The following is a 20582-nucleotide window of genomic DNA, read 5'->3' on the forward strand; positions in this document are numbered from 1 at the left end:
TCTCCCCCGTCCGCTCTGTTACAGTGATTTACAGAATTTAAAATTGGGAAAATTGGTTTATCAAAATTCTCCTCAGAGCAGCAGTAGCGGGGGCACGATGTAAGCTGCCTGGGCTCCTGCACTTGGGTCACAGCAAAGCCCTGCAATGCTACCAGGCTTGCCAAAATGTGGCTGGAAAGATGCCCAGAGGAAAAGGACCTGAGGGTGATGGTCAACATCTGCCTGATGGAGCCACCAGTGTGCCCAGGAAATTACCTCAAGTTACGTCAGGGGAGGGTTAGGTTGAATATTAGGAAAAATTTCATCACTGAAAAGGCTATCAGGCAGTGGCACATGCTGGTGGAGCCTCAGTCCCTGGAGGTATTTAAAGGACCTGTAGATGTGCTGCTGTTTTAGGGGTCAACTTGACAGTGCTGGGTTGATGATTTTATGGGTCTTTTCTAACTAAAACAATTCTATGATTCTGTGTCTGGAAGCTCAGGTCACTACCTTGGACTGCCAGTCACCTCACCACCCTGCTGCCACAGGGGAAATTGCCCATTGCAAGCCTTGAGTGAGTCAAAAGCTCTTTATCTGTCAGATGATCCAAACTCAGCTTTAATGAGCAGGAAAAAAAGTAGAGAAGAAAATACAATGTTTGTTGAAGCACTGCAAACCAGAAATACGCTGATTATATTCCTAAGAAACACCAGGCATCCGCATATTTCAGCGTTCTCCCACAAACCCCCAATTTCTATTATCAAGAAGCAAGCAAGCCCAAGGAGGTTCAAGTTAGACAAATGACAATGATGCAGTTGTGTCTTTCCAAACAGAGCTTTTTTTTTAAAAAAAAAAAAAAAAAAATTCTGGCAATAAATGTTCCATTTTTCTGAATGATTTCACATATATACATAAAATCTTGAAAACTTGAAACTGGTCATTGGACTCTAAAAAGCAGTCCAACTTCTTTTAAACAGAAGAACAAATACAGAAAATAAGTGTGAAGTGCTGACTTGATTCCCAAGTTTGTATGTACACACACCCACACAAATTATTTTCTTTGTTACGTAGGTATGGGAACCTCAGGGTTTTTCATGGGAGAACTTCAATCCCAAAAGATAGTTTCAGTTTTGCTCTTTATTGCTTTTCTCTTGTTAAGGCAAACAATATGGGACATTGAACCTCATCATCAAGGAGATGATGATACAAATTTCAAACATATTTATAGAAAAGCACACAAGAAAAATCACTTGCTTGGAAAAAATGGCAAGCTGAAAAAGGACCACTTGGCTCAATTAATATATTTTTTTTTCCAACCAGCAACATCATTACAAAATGTAGGAGAACAGCAGAGGAGCAGGTCTGCGTGGGATAGAGGAGTGCTGCAGATTCCCTGGCACTCACTGACCCTGAAGAAGAACAAAGAGCTGTAATAACTTAAGGAATTTACCATCTGGATGATGTTATGTCCTGGTACCAGGTGCCTCCGATGGGACAGGTAGATAAGGGTTTATGCTAGTAGAAAGAGCACTTTGAGGTGCAAATTGTATATCAGTCAATAGATAATAAAAAGTCAATAAACTGATTCTAACTGGGCACAGCAACTGGGGTCTGTGCCTTCATTTCTTCCGTCAACAAAATGCCTTAAAATTTATCAAGCTCCAACTTACACAGACATTAGTTTTGACCCCTGATGCCCCTATTGACATGATTTTTCAGGACATTCAACTGTTAAAAGGCTCGCAATTTCCCATTTTAAAAATTCATAAAGGCCCTATTTTCTAACTGACCCTTCAGCTCCTCTCCCTTCCCCATTTTGACTCTCTTGATGTATATTCCAGACTGAAATTGCACTCCTCCTCAGCTTATGTTTTGCTGTATGAGACAAGCCAGCCTCTTTTAGTGGAAGGGAATTTAAAAGATGCTTTAATTTTAAAAGAAAATTCATAGCTGTAAAATTCACAGAACACCCTTCCTTTTCCTAGCAGGGTGGTATCAGCATCTTAAAAAAAAGAAAAAAAGCGTAGCAGTGATGACATAAAGGTGACACAATTCTGGTGACTCCTACCATTCTCTCCTCTGGCTTTTCTTCCCCTATGCAAGTGCAGCTCAGGGAATTTGTGTAGAGATCTGGCATTACTTGTCAGCACTCAAGTTTTAAAACAAATGCTACATCTTAATTTTAGTCCTGACTGGCAAAGCCAATGTTGCTGCTATCCTAATGCCTATAATTTGGCTAAGAGGAGGTAAATGTGCTTTGGAGGCAGAAATGTTTAATTATTTTAAAGGCTGCTGGCCAGCAAAGGCTCACCAGGCTTCCAGATGGCAAAGGCATAAGGACACTTTCCATTATGAGAGACATCTTGCCACGGGATGATCTAGATCCTGTCTGCCATCCAGAAGATGGCAATCTTGGCTGTGCCCACAAATGCTGGAGGACTTCTGCACCTTTGCTCTGCCTAACCACTGAAAACTATCAGATTCTTCTGTTATTTTCAGCACTTCTCATAGAAACTATTGCTAAGAGCAGGGGCTCTTGTAGGCTGAAAGCATGCTGGAACTGCTAGCATTGAATCCTCTGTCAACAGGACCCCATCTAACTTTTTTTTATCGTTCTGTTTTGGTTTTTATTCTAAATTTTATGTCTACTTCGTTATAAAAGCTATAATTGAATATTACAAATCCAAATATTTCAAAATAACTAAGTTCTTAATAATTGTGGCAGCAACGTAAATGCTCCAGTGACATCTCCAGCGTCGCTGTGTTTGTTCATGCTGAAAACACTCTGACTGCAGTGAATATGAGACAGGAAACACTGTCAGCAATTCCAGACACTGTAACCTGACATAATCTTTTGCTCCATTATACCATTTCACAGAATCACAGAATTACTGAGGCTGGAAAAGACCTTTGAGATGATCAAGTCCAGCCTAAATGTTTCATTTCCAGAAACGTTTTTGTTCCACGTGTTCCTACTACGAGCAGGAGGAAAACGAGAAAGCTGGTGCAAAGCAAAGGTCCGGAAACCTGTCCCTTTTTCCTCAGGAGGAACCCAGCGCTCAGTTTATGGTCCTACCCCTTCCCCACCCTGAAGTGGAAGATGTAGCCGTGTTATGAAGCGCTGTATCAAAGCAGGGCTAAGACTTGCCGTGAGCCGAACCCAGCTTACCCTTCTTTCATCCGAGGCACAGCCTCTGGCCTGGCCACCTGCCCGCAGCAGCACCGCAGGGGATGCGGTGATGACAGAGTGAGGTGACAGGCTCGGCGTTCGGCTGTTCCGGATCCGGGCAGGCACAACGCCATGGGTAACTTGGGTCAGGATTTTCTGCAGCCCCGCAGTTTCACTATCGCACACGGGTTGGAGCTTCCTGCCCCGAGCGGACACAGACCCTGCGGGTACAGCCAGATGTCTCCCGGCTCTCCTCCGCCCGGCAGCATCCCCGCTGCTCTCCCGTCTACACCTTGCCAGTGTCAGGAGCACGGCCGCCAGTCGGGATCACGGCATCACAGAATCAACCGGGTTGGAAAGGGCCTCTGAGATTACCAAATCCAATCCTTGATCCACTACCAACGTGGTTACCGTATCATGGCACTGAGTGCTACATCCACTCTCTTTCTAAAAACCTACAAGGATGGAGAATCCACCACCTCCCTGGGCAGCCCATTCCAATGCCTGATCACACTCTCGGTCAATAATTTTTTCCTAATATCCAACCTAAACCTCCCCTGGCAGAGCTTAAGTCCATGCCCTCTTGTCTTACTGGGAGCTGCCTGGGAGAAGAGACCGACCCCCCCTGGCTGCCCCCTCCTTTCATAGAGAGTGATGAGGTCTCCCCTGAGCCTCCTCTTCTCCAGACTGAACACCCCCAGCTCCCTCAGCCCTTTCCTCACAGGACCTGTGCTGGAGTCCCTTCACAGCCTCCTAGCTCTTAACGCAATGCTCTTACTGCGTGCCCTCACACGGCCCCGCAGCGTGAACCCCCTCCCCTCACCGCCATCCCCGGAGCTGCTCCTCCCTCCGCCGGCCGGGGGGCAGCAAGAGGCGAGACCACCAGGGCTTAGACAGTGGGGGTGCTGCGGGGGGATGGGAGGGCACACACAGACTCTCCCGGCTGGACGGCGGCTCCGCCTCGGCGCCGTCAGAGGCGCAGGCGGTTCCTCTGAGTCACCGTGAATGCCGGCAGGCGGAGCGCGGCCAACGCCACGACCGGGCCTCCCCGCTCCTCTCCCCGGCTGGCTGCGGGAGTTGGTGCCGTCCGGCGGCGGCGCTGAGGCGGCGGGGGGCGGTGGGGGCGCAGGTGAGCCTGCGGCGCGGCCCCCTCCCCCCCACGCAGCGTGTCTGTTTCCGGCGCGCTGGCGTCCCCGCTCCGCCGCGGACGGGGGAGGCGACGCAGGCGGGCACCGCGCAGGTAACGGGGCCGGGAGAGCCGGGGGGAGAATGGGCCGCGTCGCCCGGCAAGCCGCCCTTCCCATCTCGCCCGCCGCTGCCGCGCCACCAGGCGCTCCCCCCCCCTTTGCAGAGCGCCGCGTAAGGGAGCAGGCCCACCCTCCCGACCGGCCCCGGGCAGCTCCGCTGCCGAGCCGCTGCCCCTTCCCCCAGCCCGGGGCTATTCCCTCTGGAACCGACCGGCGGCAACGCGGGGTGGGGGTGGGGGAGAGGCGGGGCTGCAGAACCGCGCCGAGGTCCCGATTGGCGGCGCCCCCGGCCCCCCGCCCCTCCTTTCCCGGTGCTGGGTCAGGCTGTATCCCCACCCCGAGGCGCAGCGGTGCGGGTGTCCGCGGGGGGTGAGTCCTGACGGAACCGGAGGGACCCGGGGGTTGGCACCGCTGGGCTGCATTGGCCGCAGGCAGCTGCGGAGTATCGTAGTATGGTTTGGCTTGGAAAGGACCTTAAAGACCATGGAGTTCCAAGTCTCCTGCCACAAGCGGGGACATTTTCCACAAGACCGGGTTGCTTCAAGCCCCTCCGTCCCGGTCTTGTACACTTCCAGGGAGAAGGCATGGGTAGGTGCATGTGTTTTAGTATTTCCTTGGAAGGAGAGACTTTCTTACATTTGGTGGCAAGACTCACTTCTGGCAGAGGAAAGCTTGTGCAGTGTTGGTTCGGTTCAGCGGCCAGAAGTCAGTGTCGGAGGAGCCTGCTCTGTAGTGAAACTCCTGCCTCCTCGGTGCCAGGTTTCCCATCTGCAGCCTGTGTCTTCCCAGCGCAGACGTGCAAACTGCTGAGATGACAGATAACACATGCTGTTAATTTGGTTATTGAAAAAGATCACCAGTAGCGAGCCAGCCTTTTAAATCTGGTGGGTTTTTTGGGGGGAATTCTTAGCTGCTAAAAAAAAAATCTGACGTGCTTCTTTCTCACATCTTGAAGAATAGGAGGTGCATAAAAATAAAAGGGAAGCCATGCAAAGAAATTAGTGAAACAGACTGGGGGTACCATTAATTTAAAATCAGCAGAAGTAATCGTAACTAATTTTCTGCAACTTTGAACTTCACTTGCAGCAAAAGTATACAGAATTCTTCAGAATTAAGTGACCTTAGGATTCTGTCTCGGATTTATTAGTTTGCATAAATTATTTGTGCTTCACATGTGCAAGGTATTCTGGCTATGAAGGAGTAAGTGATTACCAAACTGTAAATGTAGGGAGGTGTTTGTTTGCTAAAAAGAATTAAAAAACTCCTGTACTGGTTTACAAGTGAATTACTCATTAGGTCTTCATCATGCTATCACTGGGGTGTAGGCTATTTGCACCTTACAAAATAATAAAAAGTGCTGGTTTGGGAATTCTAGAGGTGCCGAGGCAAAGAAATAGTGGATGTTGTGGTGTATCTTGAAGGGTATTTCAGCTTTTGTTGGATGTGATTTCATAAATAAGCTTTGCATGCTTTATGCTGATGAAGCACCTGTATTAACTTCTTGTTTTCTTTCAGGTACCTCGTCAGTAGCTTGCAGAGGCAATGGAGGCAATGATGCAAACTCGATTGTAATTAAAACATAAAGCAAAAAATATTCTTCTCTGTACCCTACCCTTTCAGTATCATTCAATGCCTAACGTTGCAGAAGATGAAAAGGAGAATGGTTCTGGAAATAATAGAAATATTGAAAATAAACCTGGGAAAGAATCCCCAGAAGCTTCTCTTCGTGATCCGGTGAAACCATGCTGCATGTCGGACGCCTCCACTGTGTCCTTGGTGTCTAGGGAAGATGGGCATTACCCATGGGGATGTCCTGTGACTCATACACGGGAGAAATTTTATACCATCTGCTCAGACTATGCTTTTTTAAACAGAGTTACATCTATTTGTAAAAGCCCAAGTGCTTCAGTTAGTGCCTGTCTGTCAGGCAGTGCTGCCTTAAATGTTGGGAATAACTCACCTAGCTTACTTGGCATTCAAACTGGTGCTCCAGAGATAATCTACAGTGAAGATGCTAACTTGGAAAGCTTGCCTGGCAATCTTGGAAAGCTCCCACTGGCGTGGGAAATTGACAAATCTGAATTTAACAGCATGACCACAAATCTCAAGAACAAAGCAGGTGAGGTGGTGAAGACGATAGGATATTTTGATAGGAAAAGGCTTCATGTTTACAAGTTGTTTGTGGAGGGGGCTGGTCAGCATGGGTGTCTCTTCAGGAAGTGCTATAGAAGAACTTGTATGTCATTTCAAACAACCTGCTCATCAAGAGAGAATGAGATAGGAAGAGTGGAAGTCAGGTGTAAATGTCTGGAGAAGTGGCTATAAGACAAAGCTGGCTTCTGCTTAACTGTGTGTGATACTTCTTTGAGTATTGATTGGTGTGTCTTCTGTTTAGGGTGTGTTTTTTTCCTTGGGGTGTTTTTTCTTTCATTTAGGAGGACCTAGTACGTTGTGCAGTGATTGCTTTCACCTGTTAAATACGAGGTTTTTCGCAGAGATCTTTCAGGGTACTTCAGAGATGTATTTTGAAATTAAAGATGTTCATTTATGACATGAAGTAAAATAAGTTATTACAGTTGCCTAGGAAAGCAGTTGGTTTCTGTAACAGAGTTGTGTTTATTTTGATTTTCTGTATTTGTACAGTGTTAGGTAGTCTTTAAAACTGGCTGCTTCTTTGCCTCCTACGTTCTTTCTCTGCTTAGTCACAGACTGCAACTGTGAATCAAGCTCTTGCACACACACTTGGTATTCTTTGTCCTGTAATCCTTCTGTTTATCTAAAGCTGGCTGTAGATTTTTTTCTTAATGGATTGGCAAGCTAGTCAAGTTCCTGTTTTGTCTATTGATGTGAAACTGGTTTAGCAAAACTTAAATTCAGTTAGGATATTGTCAGTGCCCTTTCATGTGTACCTGTAATGTTTTTCAAAATAAACAAATTATACTACCTTACAGGGTAGTAAATTTTGCTACAATAAATGTCATATATTTCATTTGGGTTCATTTGGCTTCAAAATAGGAAAGAAGTATTCCTGTACTAGCACGTGATCCAACTCCTTTAATTTTCCACCATCTCAGTGACTTGAAAAAAGGAAAAGACCTTGAGAGTGTATTATTCTCACTGAATTTGCATGTAAGTTGTCATCAGAAAGTGTAGCTAGTAATGGGGCTTGGCTGTGGAAAGTAGGAGTTTAGTTTTCTTTGCCTCTGCATTCAATGTTAGGAGATGGGAAGATCATGTTGGTCTGAGAGTCTATTTCTGGGATGACAGATTTAGCCAATTAGAGTAATCAGATTTACAGCTCTCTCTAAACAGTTGGGCAGGTCATCATTAATTCTACTCAGAAAAACACAGAGTTGTTCATGGAGCTAATGGCTTCACAAACCTGTTGCCAATCTTGACTCTGCATTTCAGCTTTTGCCTTCAATTAATGGTTAAGTCTCAGTTTGTACCTAGTGACACGGCCAGAGTCTCTGTTTGAGGTGTGTGCTGTTACTGAGAATACTTTTAAAAAGATAGAAAATGCAAACTAGGCATTAATTCATTTCTGAACTCTGTTTTGCAGGCAACATGAAGAAACAAACAACAAAGAAAAAATCCCTAGAGAAAAAAAGCAAACAATACAGAGAGTGTCCTCAGCGTTCTGCTCTTGAAGACGTGAAGGAGAGGAAAGTGTTGGACCTCCGGAGATGGTAGTAGTTATGAATTTTGTTTAAGATTATCCTCATACAGTTTGTCACTGTAAACACTGTTGCTAGTTTTCTGATTTCAGACTTCTTAATAATATCTTCATCCCTTTTAAAATTAGAAATGAGGATATTTTAAGCATATATAAACCAAATCTCAGACTTCCTGCGAGAAAGAGAGCTTCCCTCCCCACTGTCAAAATTCAAAACATTTTTCCTTCTAAAGGAAAAAAATTATGTGGAGATTCATTTCTGAAAAAAATGCAAGCTTATTAGCATGGTCAGGTAAAAAGTAACCTTAAACACAGTACTTCTGTGTCTTCCTCCTGATTTTTCCTTTGATGAGGAAATACGTGATTAGAATCTGTCAATTCCATGCAACCTATATCGCATGAATATAGTTCACTAAATTAACCTAGTTTAATGAATCTGCCTGGTTCTCTGACATCAGAAAGTTAAGAGTTAGCTAAGGAAACCTGCCATCTGTCATCTGGAATGAAGAAAATTGGTAGAAATGAAGCTTACTACAATTTCACGTGTTAGAAGAGGCTGGATCAAACTGTACATCATATTAGTGTGGCACCATTTTTCTCTACAGGATAATTTGTACAGAGGTCCCATGGGCTGTTACAAATTTGATTGATTTGTATGAAGTAGAGTAGTAGTATCTGACAGACTTGAATTAGTTAAAGTATTGTGTGTTTTTTTTTTTTTTTTAAGAATGCATCTTATTATTTTATATGCAAGTGACAAAAACATTTAATATAGTATGGCACCTCAGTGGCTTGTTACACAGAGAATTACTTCAGATTGCTCTTGTAATTAAATCAAGAGTGCTAACTAATGTGTTTTTGTTTGTTTTAGGTATTGTGTTAGCCGACCTCAATACAAGACATCTTGTGGAATTTCATCCTTAGTGTCTTGTTGGAATTTCTTGTATAGTACACTGGGAGCTGGGAGGTAAATCACATGTAGACTACTTTGGCTCTAGAGAGTCTAAAATATGTTGCTAATTACTCTGTTAAATGATACTTTTTTTTTTTTTGTTTCCTCAGTTTACCACCTATTACTCAAGAAGAGGCTTTGCATATACTGGGCTTTCAGCCCCCATTTGAGGAGATTAGGTTTGGTCCCTTCACTGGAAATACAACTTTAATGAGGTATGTTTGGTTCTTTTGATGCAGCTAAATTGTTAATGTATGAAAAAATAACTTGAAACTCAGAGACAGAACCTTTAAAAATACAGTAGTAGTTTGTTTATTTAAAAAAATAGAAGTGGCTGACACAAGGTAGTCCTCATAAGTTTTAGAATAATGAAGCATAGCTGGGTATCCCATTTGGGATATTGCTATGTTTTGTATTGTATTGCTATGTTATGTATTGTATGGTATTGCTGCACAGGTCAAGTGAATGTGAAATTCTACTTGATTTTGGCTCAGTTTGTTTAATGGTTGCATAATACTCTAATGAGTTCATTCTCCTTGTTTGGAAATCGTTACTTTACCCTAATTATCCATTTTTTGACATGCACATTAAATGCTTCTTAATGTCACTGAAACTGATTGAGAAGGCAACTGATACACTAGTAGCTTTTTGTAAAAAATAATTTAAGAATTGAAAATGAGATAGTGCTGCATTTTTGCTGAAATGGAGCTGTTTAGGAGGAGGAAGGGGAAAAACTGGTAAAGGCAGGTCTGGACTCAAAGAAAACTTGAACTTTCAAATTCTGTTTCACTTCTGCTTTGCTGTTCCATGATCTTAATGAGTTGAGTCTAAAGTCTTTGCATTTGTTTCTTGTTTGTTTGTTTGTGGTTGTGGGGTTTTTTGGGGTTTGTTTTTTGCTTGCTTTGGTTTGGGTTGTTTTGTTTTACTAAACTCACAAAGAATTTTAGAATTAAACAGGGCCAGAAGCATATGAGTGTTGAACATCTTGGCAGGGCTTATGTGTTACCCTTTTATGAAATTTAAAGATTTTTCAGTGTTCTTGCCTGTTTCATGGGTTGCATTTGATCTAGTTAGTGTTTGAAGGCAATATATAGGGTCTGGTAGCTGGATTTTCTGTGTAGCTGGTAGCTATACAGTGTGGTAGCTGGATTTGAAAATAGGGCAGCAGTCTGTTCTTTAATGGTAGCATACTGGCTAGATTAGTGGTGAGTGTCATGAAAACTTCCTTCTCTGCCTTGAGAGACTGATTCAGATTGTGTATCTCTTTAGGAGTATGTCAGGGTACAGCAACCCTTCTAGGCCAAGCAAATGAAATGTTCTGTCACTTTATGTCAAAAGTCTATCCAGATGAAAATTAAAATTGTAATTCTTCTTCTGTTTTCCCCTGTGGGTGCCCAGTGTGGTGTAGAAATGTTGCCCTTATCATTGTTTTTTTTTTTTTCTGGTTAAATTAATTATTAAGTACTCAGCAAACTGAAAAACAGGAGGGCTGAGAGCCAGCCCTATCACCCAGTGTAGCTTTATAATTGAAGTGTTATCCTCTGAGATGTGAATTTAAATAACCTAATGTGGAAAAGTGAGTATCTGAGAAAAAAACTTACAGACCTCACTTAGTCCTGCTGTGAGTTGCAGTGTGGGACTTCTGTAGGGCTTGGGCATTGTGAAAACTATGTGACAGAAACCCAACATGATACACAGTCTCACTTAAAGGGTCCTGCCTTCTGGTGTCTTGGAAGATTACCTTTGTATAGCTTACAAATAATGGTTGAAGCTTGGCACCTCAGAATTAGGGTATCTTTCTAAAGGCTGAACACCTGGAACTTAGGGGTGATAGAGCACGATAGGACCAACATTTAAATCCAGTCCTTTGTTTTTTATGGGTGTAAGTCAGGTCTGAAAAAGCAAAATGAAGGAAAAGGCTTTGAGAATCTCTCTAGGATTTAAATTTTGTTTGTATTAGTGTACCATGATTATCTACAATCTGTATAGTGTTGTGATAGGGACTTAGCACACCAAGACTTTTTTCTGAACTGCCAAGCAGAGCAAAAGTGGGAGGAAAGACCATTGCATTTAATAACTCCTGGAGTTACTACAATCTTTAAGCTTATTGTTTCAGGTGGTTTAGGCAAATAAATGATCACTTCCATATCAAGGGATGCTCATATGTTCTGTATAAACCTCATGGGAAGAACAAGACAGCTGGAGAAACTGGTATGTAGCTTATCCTAAAGTATGCACCTTACAGTATATACACTGAAAAATCCTGCAATGTGTAGCATTTGACAGCATAAATTCTGTAAGAACCTGCAGTTTGAGATAAGTTATCAAGTAACTCCAACTTGCCTGATTTTTCTGGTTTTACTATTTCTACTGTTTTGCTCAGACTTTCATTTGTATTTTTGTCTTGATAAAATATGTTCTGTGCTGTATATTCTGCTGTCACAGAACTGGAATTTTAAGGGCACTGCAGGACTAGCTCTGTGCTGGTGTCCTGTTGTACACTGGGGTAGCAGCACATTTTTATTTCAGTATTTTGGAAATCTGTGTTTTATAAAAAATTTAGATTGTACAGCACAGAAGTATTAATATCTTTATTAAGGTTTTATACTTCTAAAAATGCAGTTTTAAAATTAGTGTACATGTCCATTTTGCCTGACTTCAGCTAACATCTTTCTCTAAAAGGTAATTTTTCTCAATTAGCTCATGAGGCTGCATTTTTATATCAACTTCTAAGCGTGCTACTTAAAGAAAAATGGTACTTTCATACAGAGTTCATTAGTCTTTGGTATAGTCTGGAGTTACTTAAAAGGATAAAACCATACAAAAAAGTTACAAGGGTGATTATTAAAGTGAAAATAACTTTTTTTGTTCTTGGTATCCCATTTAAGAATTCTTTCATGTTTCAGTGCCCTTTCTAGTCTTTTCCTGAAACTGAGCACTGCAGTCACTTTACAAAAATATTGTATGTCCAAATGTGGGAGTTGTTCCTTAGTCTCAGAAGCTCCAAGAAGCTCATGAAACCAAAACATTTGAAAGCTTTCAGGGCTTTTAGTACTATCATTTGATATATTACATCTGACCTGGGGCAGTGGAACTGCATTGTGTTGCACTGTGTATTTCGTAGGTTAAGAGATACTTTTGGTTGTTTTGATTTTTTTCAGAACAAGTACTTTTTAATATGACTTTGATGTAAATACAATGTGTATCTGATGTGGCATTTCCCTAGGATGGACTGTGTGGCAGCTTTTTTCTACCAGGCAGGAAATTAAATACTAAGAAGTTTGAAATCAAAACTGTGTGTTCTGTGAATATCTGTCAGGTCATGTCCTCTAATTTAAAAAGCAATGTAGCTATTTTATGTTATCAAGTAGGTTGGTTTTTTTTTCTCTGAGAATGTTATGCAGGATCCAAAGCACTCTGGACTGTAACCTGATCTTTCTTTGTAGCTGCAGGGGCCCTTGCAAAGCTAACACGTGGACTGAAAGATGAATCAATGGCCTATATCTACCATTGCCAAAACCATTATTTTTGCCCAATTGGATTTGAAGCAACCCCAGTAAAAGCTAGTAAAGCTTATAGGTAAGATGCTGTGTTTATGCTTATTTTAGTGGAGGAAATGTGCAGAAAAAAAAATCACTGCAAGTTGACTGGGTTTTTCTCCATAAATTACTTTTCAGTGTATGTTGTAAAAGCATTTGTCTGAACTAGTGAAACACTACTGTAAGATTTGAGTGGGTTGATGTAAAATTAGACAAAACTAAGTATGCTAGGTGGAAAGAACTTAAACAGAAAACTATGAATGGTACTAAGAAATCATTTAAAGATGTTTTAGCCAGATATAGAAAGGGTAGTTATTTACTTGAAGAAAAGTAAAGGCAACTATCCTGAAAAATAAAACCATATGGGCTAAAAAAGGCAGGTGTTTGTTTTTTTTTTTTTTTTTGGAAAAGTCAGCTAATTTAGGGGAGAGTCTGTTCCCAGAGACCTTGAATGGAAACAAAAGCAGTAAGTGTGCGTGTGTGTGTTAAGATTTTTCTTTATAAACTAGAAGCAAAAAGCCTATAATGATATTAATCCATTATGAAGTGGACATGAGAAGATCTGCATGCAGAGAAACCCATGTTTTTGTGTGGTGAGAACAGGGGATGTTGTAGGTGCTGCAGAACGGTGGCTGTGCACTTCTCTTGCAGAGTTGACTAATAATGACGATGAACTGCAGCTACTTAGAAAAGTAAAGGTCTGAATAATTGATTAACAAGAATTGGAAGGAGGAGAGAAACAAGAAGAGATCTCTTGATTGTCACAGTATGTTTGGCTTTTTTGAAGAATGCTTGGAATGCTGGAGCACTTCTCAAAGACAAGAAGAAACTTAATATACTGATATTTTTGGAATAAAACCACAATTACCTGGTTAATTTTTCAAATTTGTAAGAGTGGCATTACTAAAGATAAAATAATAGAATAGTTGATAGAGGTTTCAATTAAATATAGATTTAAAAAGAGGATAATACCATTGATGTTCATGCTGAGTTTAGGGAAAGTATTGCATTAAACCCACAAATTTCAAGTTTGAAAAATTTAATTAAAAAATATTGAGGCAATTTATCTTAGCTTTTGTAAGGCATTTCACTTGCTGCTGTGTGATATGCTAAGAGTAGTTTACCTCCTTCACGGAACTGTAATAAATTAAAGTGGTCTTGCTCTTTCAAGGTAATTTAAAACGCAGTGTGTATTGGATCTTTCTGTTGGACCTTCTCAAAGTTCAGTTGTTGGTCAGTATTTATTAGTGTCATCATTGGGCAGAAGAAGGTAATTCCTGACAAAATTAGCAAATGCCAATAGTGAGGAATGCTGAACAATGAAAAGAGCAGGTCAGTGGTGTAAAGTGTGTCTTGCACTTTGCTTACCAGGCAGTCCACAGTTGGCTGTGTTGAAGGTGTAGAGTTGCATCCAGGGGTGGAACATGCTGGCTTTACTTTTAGACTTCAAAATAGTAATTGTTTGGAGGCAATAAAGCATAACCATCTGAATTTAATTTGTTCCCAATGTGAGTCTGATCATAGGCTCAATGAAAGCTGTTAGTATACAATGCTGAATTTTTTTCATTAAGACTGCATTCACTAATATGCCATGTGAGTGAGAACAGTATGGGAAATGTGCCCCAACTAGAGTCCAGCACATTAGTCTGCTTAAGTCCACCAAAAGATTATAATAATAACAAACATATCACAGTATGTTTTGCCTTTTTTGAAGAATGCTTGAATGCTGGAACACTTCTCAAAGATGAGGAGAAACTTAATATACTGATATTTTTGGAATAAACCCACAATTTCAGTACTTGACCTATGGCTGAAATGGACTCTGAGTCACTAGTAATTTTATTTTTAAGTCAATATTAGATTTTCTTCCTAACAACAGATCTCTTCTAACAATATAACATGAAGTAATGAGTTCAAGGAGCTTTTATAGCTGTATTTTAGGCTGGAGGTCAGACCAGAAGACTATCCTGTTTTCTTCATGTCTTCTAATACCTTACTGTGAAAAAATGTTTAGGTCTCAGAAGCACTGTCAATAGATTCTGCAGTGGTTCTAGTTACCTGGTTCTGGATCTAGTTAAAAAGGAAAGGTTTTCTTTAAAAATCAAGCTAAGAAATGTTTTAAATTCCAGAAGATACGGGTAGGTAGGTTGCTAGGCTGAGTTTAGGAGAGAGTTCTTAGGTTACCCACAGACTTCCTGTATGATCTTAGGTTGCTGGATTTGGACTCGGGAGACCTGGGTTCAGTTCCCAGTTCAACCACAGACTTCCAGTGTGACTTTAGGTAAGTCAATCTATCCTGTGTCTCGGTTTCCCATCTGTACTATGATGGCATACATTGTAATTTCCCAGGGAATTACAAGTGAGCAAATTACTGCAAGCAGTAAGGCCATACGCTGTCTAATTCCATAGGCAGAAAAATCTCAGATTTTGTCAGTTGAAAATGAAGTAGTTTTTCCACAGGATAATTATACACAGGAAGTCACAGAACAACTTCTCTGTATCTCATCAGTTTGCCATGATGTCTGTCACAAATTTTTCGTGACAAGTTTACTGCAGGCTTTGAGTTTCTTGGAAGTTGCTCAGAAACTCAGATGAGTACTGGTTGAGGATTTTGTTTTTTAATATGGGGTATTAGATGCTTATGATGAAGCAGTTGATGCTGACAGTTGTTTTCATACAGGTTACACTGCAAATGTTAGGAATAGCTCTCAGCTGGGGTATAGTTTAAAGCTAGTGGAAGGGGCTATTCCATGACTGTTAAATATCACAGACAGGGAGGAAGACTTCTGTTCCACCTTCATGTGGCTTTCCACAGCTCTTACTTCCCTTGTTATGTGTAAATTTACCTTTGGATCTGAAACTAGACTGCCTTTCATCCAAGTAACACTGTATTTTTATATAAAGATCTGTCTTTTTCCCAAATAATCATAAGCAAAAGCTTGTATCTTGCTTACAGGCCTTGTGAAACAGAAAATTTCCCTGTATACAATTGCAAACGCTATAGCTCAGGAGCTGTTTTTTAGTTAGGCTGAGGAGACAATTTTAAATCTTAAAAAATTCTAAAAGGAACAATAGACTGTTAGTTTATCTCTTTCTTTTTAGTATGCACAATAATCTTACTCAGATTCTATCTTCTGTTTAACAGAGGTCGTGTCTTGCAGCAAGAAGTAGAATATTGGATCTTAATTGGAGAACCCAGCAGAAAGCATCCAACAATACACTGTAAAAGGTATGTTATTTGGTAAGAATGTAAACCAGTATGTTTTATTTTTAAATAATTAGTGTTTATCTACTTAGGCTCACCAAATGACTTCTTGTTTCTTTTGTATTAATGTACTGCAGTTCTAACAGAAGCAAGTGCTTTAGTGAGAAATTTCATGTTTTGAGCTCAAGGCTGGCTCTGCAGTTTTATATCATGTGGCAGGACACATGGAGGTTGTTAAAAGCTGGAGCCTGTTTTTCTGGTTTGAGTGTGGCACAGCTTGCATAAGTCAGGCAGAAAAGACACCTCAGCTGTCTATGATTGTGCCAGTTGTGACTTGCAGGCTGCCCATACCTTCTTGGGGCAGTTTATGCTGCAGTTGAGGACATAGACAGGCTGTGTCTGGCATGTGCAAAGGATATAATGCTGCTACCATGGTGTAGCTCAAGTGCGTAAGGACAGCCTGCACTCTGTTGTGTTATTACCTTTTCTGTGTATTAAAACAATAGATTTATGATGAGTTCTGACTAATACAAAGTTGGTGTCTAAACAAGGCATCCAGACTAAGCGAGGCAGAGGGTCTATGTAGACATTTCATTGATTAGTTATTTTTGTCATGATAAATTAATAGAACAGTTTTCTCAGCTTTAATTGGCATGCTAGTTCATAATGATTAATATTAATTTCTGAAAAGAAGGGAGAGTATAAAGAAATTTTTTCAAAAATTTCAGTATTTTTAAAAGAAGTTCTGTGGCCAAAGTGTAAGTTTTAGCAAATAGCTTCTCTGCTACACTCTGAGTGACATACAGAGTGATTTTTCTTGATAACTCAGGAAAAGAGCTGGGGGGGGCTTTGGGGAGTGCAAGTCATACTACTTCTGCGTTGTTACCTCTTTATTCTCTAATATTTTTAAAAATTGTTTGAAAGTGCTTATCTGAGGGTTTCCTAGCCAGTCAGATCTAACCTAAAATCTAGATATCTTTAAAAATTATTATTATTTGCTTTTTTTCAGTGATGTGACTGTGTCAGTAACTGTAACTAGCTGGATGTTTTCCACTAATGAGATTAGAGTGCAACAAAATAGCAATAGCACGTGCTTGCTTGCTAAGAAATGGAACACTACATACATCCCACAGATGGAATTTTGTCCTGTAGCACAGGAAAAGGTTTCTGAAGTAGCATGCAAACCTTTATAATACTATTTTTGATTGTGAGGACATTCTTCTTCCTGCTGCAGTTCCAGTGAGAGCTAGCAGAAAGTTCTGTGCTTAAGGTGGGAGGGCAGAGGTTGGGGTAAATAGGGGTTTTCTGAATTTGGAGGGTGGTGTTAGAAGGAGTTAATTAGACTGACAGAAAAGGCATGACTGTGTAGGCTTAGAGGTCTGGAATGTGGGGATACTGAATTGATAGTTTATTACAAATGAGAATTAAACAGAATGAAGGAGTGAGAGCTGCCTGGTGAAAACAGATTTAATGGGTGAGAAAACCGGACATGGGTTAAGACAAAATAATACGTAGGATAAAAGGATTAAATAAAGTAAGAGGTAATTTTTCTCCCTGCCTAAACTTTGCTTTGCTGCTTCTTTTGTGAAAATTATGAATTGGTAAGAGTAAAGAATGCAATTAATGACTCATGGTGCTCTCGCTCTTTTTGGTGTTTTCAGAGTAGGAGTAATCACTGTGAAAGCTTTGGTTAAAAGTGACACTTTTACATCTAACTTGATGTTTCTACTACTGAAGCTTTTATATCTTTACACATTTTTCTACCTTTAAACCATTGGTAAGACTATTTAAAAGTACAGATCTCTATTTGTCTGTGTGGGTACATGAGTCTTAGTGGTTCTGAGTTTTCATAAATGCCAGCTGAGTAGTAATAATCTTGTTCTGTAGGTGGGCAGATATTGTCACTGACCTGAACACCCAAAATCCAGAATACCTAGATATTCGACACCTAGAGAGAGGATTGCAGCACAGAAAAACAAAGAAGGTAAGGTAAACTTATAATTCAGCAGTGTAAGATAATGTCACTAGAAGAAATTTGCTGTGAAGTGTTGCTGAAGACAGAAGTTGAATGTGGGTACTTACATACCAGAGTTGTATTTACTTGCAGGTGAGGCATAATATCTGCAAATCTTTGGTCACAATATTTAACCCTATTGGCTTAAAATTCAGCTGCAGCAAGTATAGAAATATTCTGTAAATTAGACAGATCCTTTTGGTGCATGATCTTCTAGCTACATGTAAGTCAAGTAGGATCAAACCTGAAAGAATGTGTGTATGTGTCTCTCTTGTGTGGACCCCATAGAAGTCAGCAAGATGAGAAAGCATCAGAATAGTTAATTTCTGTGGTTGGAGACTGAAAAAGACTAGCAGCAGAGAAGTTATACTAGCCTATTAAAGATAAAAAGGATAACTTAACAAAAAAAAAAAAAGGCAGTAATTGAATATGGAAAACAAGCAAAATTAATTGAACTGAGTTTTTTGTGGATATGGCTTTATGGTTGAGGTTTTTGGTGGTTTTTGTTTTTTAAAGAATTATTTTGCCCACCAAGATGTTAATTTCAAGTATCTATGTATGTAGAAATAATCCTGTTTGCATTTAACAAAGAATCTCTTAACTTTTATTAGGTTGGAGGAAATCTTCATTGCATCATTGCCTTTCAGAGACTTAACTGGCAAAGATTTGGTCCTTGGAATTTTCCATTTGGAAATGTTAGACAGGATAAACAATCCCAGACACAAGGACAAGGAATTTCCAAATCTGAGAGTGAAGATAATATCTCTAAGAAGCAACATGGACGACTGGGTCGATCTTTCAGTGCTGGCTTTCATCAGGAATCTATGTGGAAGAAATCTAATCTTCGTGAGAGGAGGAACAGTGGATATCAGAGTTACAATGATTATGAGGGAAATGATTAAAATTAACTTTAGATAATAAGAGTTGATATATTAAAGTTAGTTTTAATCAAGACATATTAGGGATCTTTTAGTCCTAGAATACATATGAATAGAAATTATGGTATAAGATACAGCTTCATAATTATTAGATAAATATGATATGGTTGTGATGGATGAGATCTGATGTATAAATTGACAGATAAGCACAGTTTATTGTACTTCTGCAATCAAAAGTAACTATGACAGGAAAATCAATCACGTATTTTGAAATAATTGTACTATGTCCCGGTTTGTGTGTGGGGAGGAAAGGCAGATTGAAATTCGTCGATGTAATAAACAGACTTTACTGAATATACTTAGTATTGTAAAGCATGAAAAATTATGATATGACTTTATAAAAAGGGTTATTCTGCAAATGGTGTAAAGGTAAAAGTAAACATTGCCTTCCTTTCAACACTCCATTTTACTATGGCTGCCCATATCCCGCGAAAAGTAAAAAAAAAAATCACATATATTAGAAAACCTTGTCAGATTTACAAAGTGAATGTACATTCTCCATTCAGTTCCCAGTAGACTTCTGGCAGTCAGATAACAATAGTTTGTCAAGCAGATCTCAGTTTTTGCTTAGCTGGGTGCCCGTTTTAGACTGAAAGGAATTGCCTCTGGCAGGGGAAGTTTGAGGATGAACCCTCTTAATTGCTTTTGCTTTGTGGGCACAGTGGCTGAATTCTTATCCTGGAGGCTCTTGAGAGCACAGACTCACTTAACACAAGCTTGTGAAATTCAATATTAAAAAGCTGCATTTACCATTAGCCAAATGAGCTAGCTGAACACTGTGTTCTGTTGGCAGTTCTTTTCCTTCTTCAGTCTGAAAACCTCTTGTCATTTTTCTGCTGCTCTTTTTTTTTTTTTTTCCTGTATGAAGGGGTGCAAGTGCTGAAAACTGCTGGCAGCCCTGATGATATACCTCTTGGCCAGCAAACAATTCAGGCTTTTTTCAGGTGTCCATTTGCAGTCTCTTTTTTTCTTCCCTTCCTGATTTGAAATGTATCCTCTTGTTTTCCCAAACACATATCAACAATTGTGACTTTCTGCATACAAATGTTCATACCTGCACAAGGGTTAATTTTTGTCATAAAAAGATTTGTCATGGAATGCAGGGGTTTTGTAGGTTGTTGCTTTTGTTAACTAAAAATGGGAGACTTTTAGACTTTTGTTCACTCAATAAAATTTGTTTTCTATTTTGTTGTTTGCTTTTCATTGATCTTGGGAACAGTGACCCTATGTTTCATGAAAGTTTTCAAGCAAGTAGGTAATCTGAGGATCAGAATTGCAACCCCTGCTTAGCAAAGTAATCCTGGAGGTAGGATCTCTTTGCTTATGAGCCTGTGCAGTCACTATGTTTTAACTTGTATGGTTTCCCAAGCTTCTAACTTAATTCCCCAAAGTCTTCAGCCTGATGACTGAAGAAAACCCGTAGGATTTGAAAATTTATTTTCCAGATGAACCGTTTTCAGACTATATTTGCAAGCTGAGTTTGGGCTGAGGACTTGAATCTCTTCAGAATGCTTGAGCTACGTTCTTTGGGGTACTTCTGGCTTAAATCAGTTATATAAGTGTCTCTTGAAAGTTTTGCTTAATAGCCTGTTCTTTACCAGTAAGTAGCCTGCTGCTGTTCTTAAGTGGGTGTATCTTGATGAGCTTCTGTTCGTAAAGTTACTCGATGCTGCTCTGGCGTTTGGAGACTTTCACACTTGGTCAGTGAGTGTGGAAGTTTATGAGCAGCAGATGCACGTCCCTGAGGAATTGCTGCCGGGAGCTTTCTCTAGCGGTGTGAGAGCGCTGGCAGCAAGAGAAGACCATGTTTAAGGGGGAAAAAAAATATGTTTTTTTTTTTTTTGGTTGGTGTGGTGCTTGGTA

At 40.3% G+C, this 20582-nt stretch overlaps 1 protein-coding gene across 3 annotated transcripts; it reads left to right on the plus strand.

Annotated features, from left to right (window-relative positions):
* Window positions 1-4249: 4249 nt before the first annotated feature.
* Window positions 4250-19903, plus strand: BIVM (basic, immunoglobulin-like variable motif containing). Of its 3 annotated transcripts, none has more exons than XM_071742724.1 (11): window positions 4250-4388; window positions 5911-6514; window positions 7958-8084; window positions 8943-9038; window positions 9134-9238; window positions 11140-11234; window positions 12470-12602; window positions 14772-14843; window positions 15708-15791; window positions 17655-17751; window positions 18393-19903. In XM_071742724.1, the coding sequence occupies exons 2-11, from the start codon at window positions 6025-6027 to the stop codon at window positions 18681-18683; spliced, it is 1590 nt and encodes a 529-aa protein (XP_071598825.1). In that variant the 5' UTR covers window positions 4250-4388; window positions 5911-6024; the 3' UTR covers window positions 18684-19903. The 3 variants fall into 3 exon arrangements, with proteins under 3 accessions (XP_071598825.1, XP_071598844.1, XP_071598834.1); XM_071742733.1 differs by lacking the exon at window positions 4250-4388 and adding an exon at window positions 5152-5279; XM_071742743.1 differs by lacking the exon at window positions 14772-14843.
* Window positions 19904-20582: the final 679 nt, after the last annotated feature.

Source organism: Heliangelus exortis, chromosome 1 (genome assembly GCF_036169615.1).
Source record: "Heliangelus exortis chromosome 1, bHelExo1.hap1, whole genome shotgun sequence".
Lineage (NCBI taxonomy): Eukaryota > Metazoa > Chordata > Aves > Apodiformes > Trochilidae > Heliangelus > Heliangelus exortis.

Bases quoted from the DNA above. Each gene is read 5' to 3' on its own strand.
- BIVM (XM_071742724.1), top strand. From the start codon at position 6,025: ATGCCTAACGTTGCAGAAGATGAAAAGGAGAATGGTTCTGGAAATAAT. The intron at 6,515-7,957 runs GTGAGGTGGTGA...TCTGTTTTGCAG, and splicing joins AAATCTCAAGAACAAAGCAG to GCAACATGAAGAAACAAACA. The intron at 8,085-8,942 runs GTAGTAGTTATG...TGTTTGTTTTAG, and splicing joins GTGTTGGACCTCCGGAGATG to GTATTGTGTTAGCCGACCTC.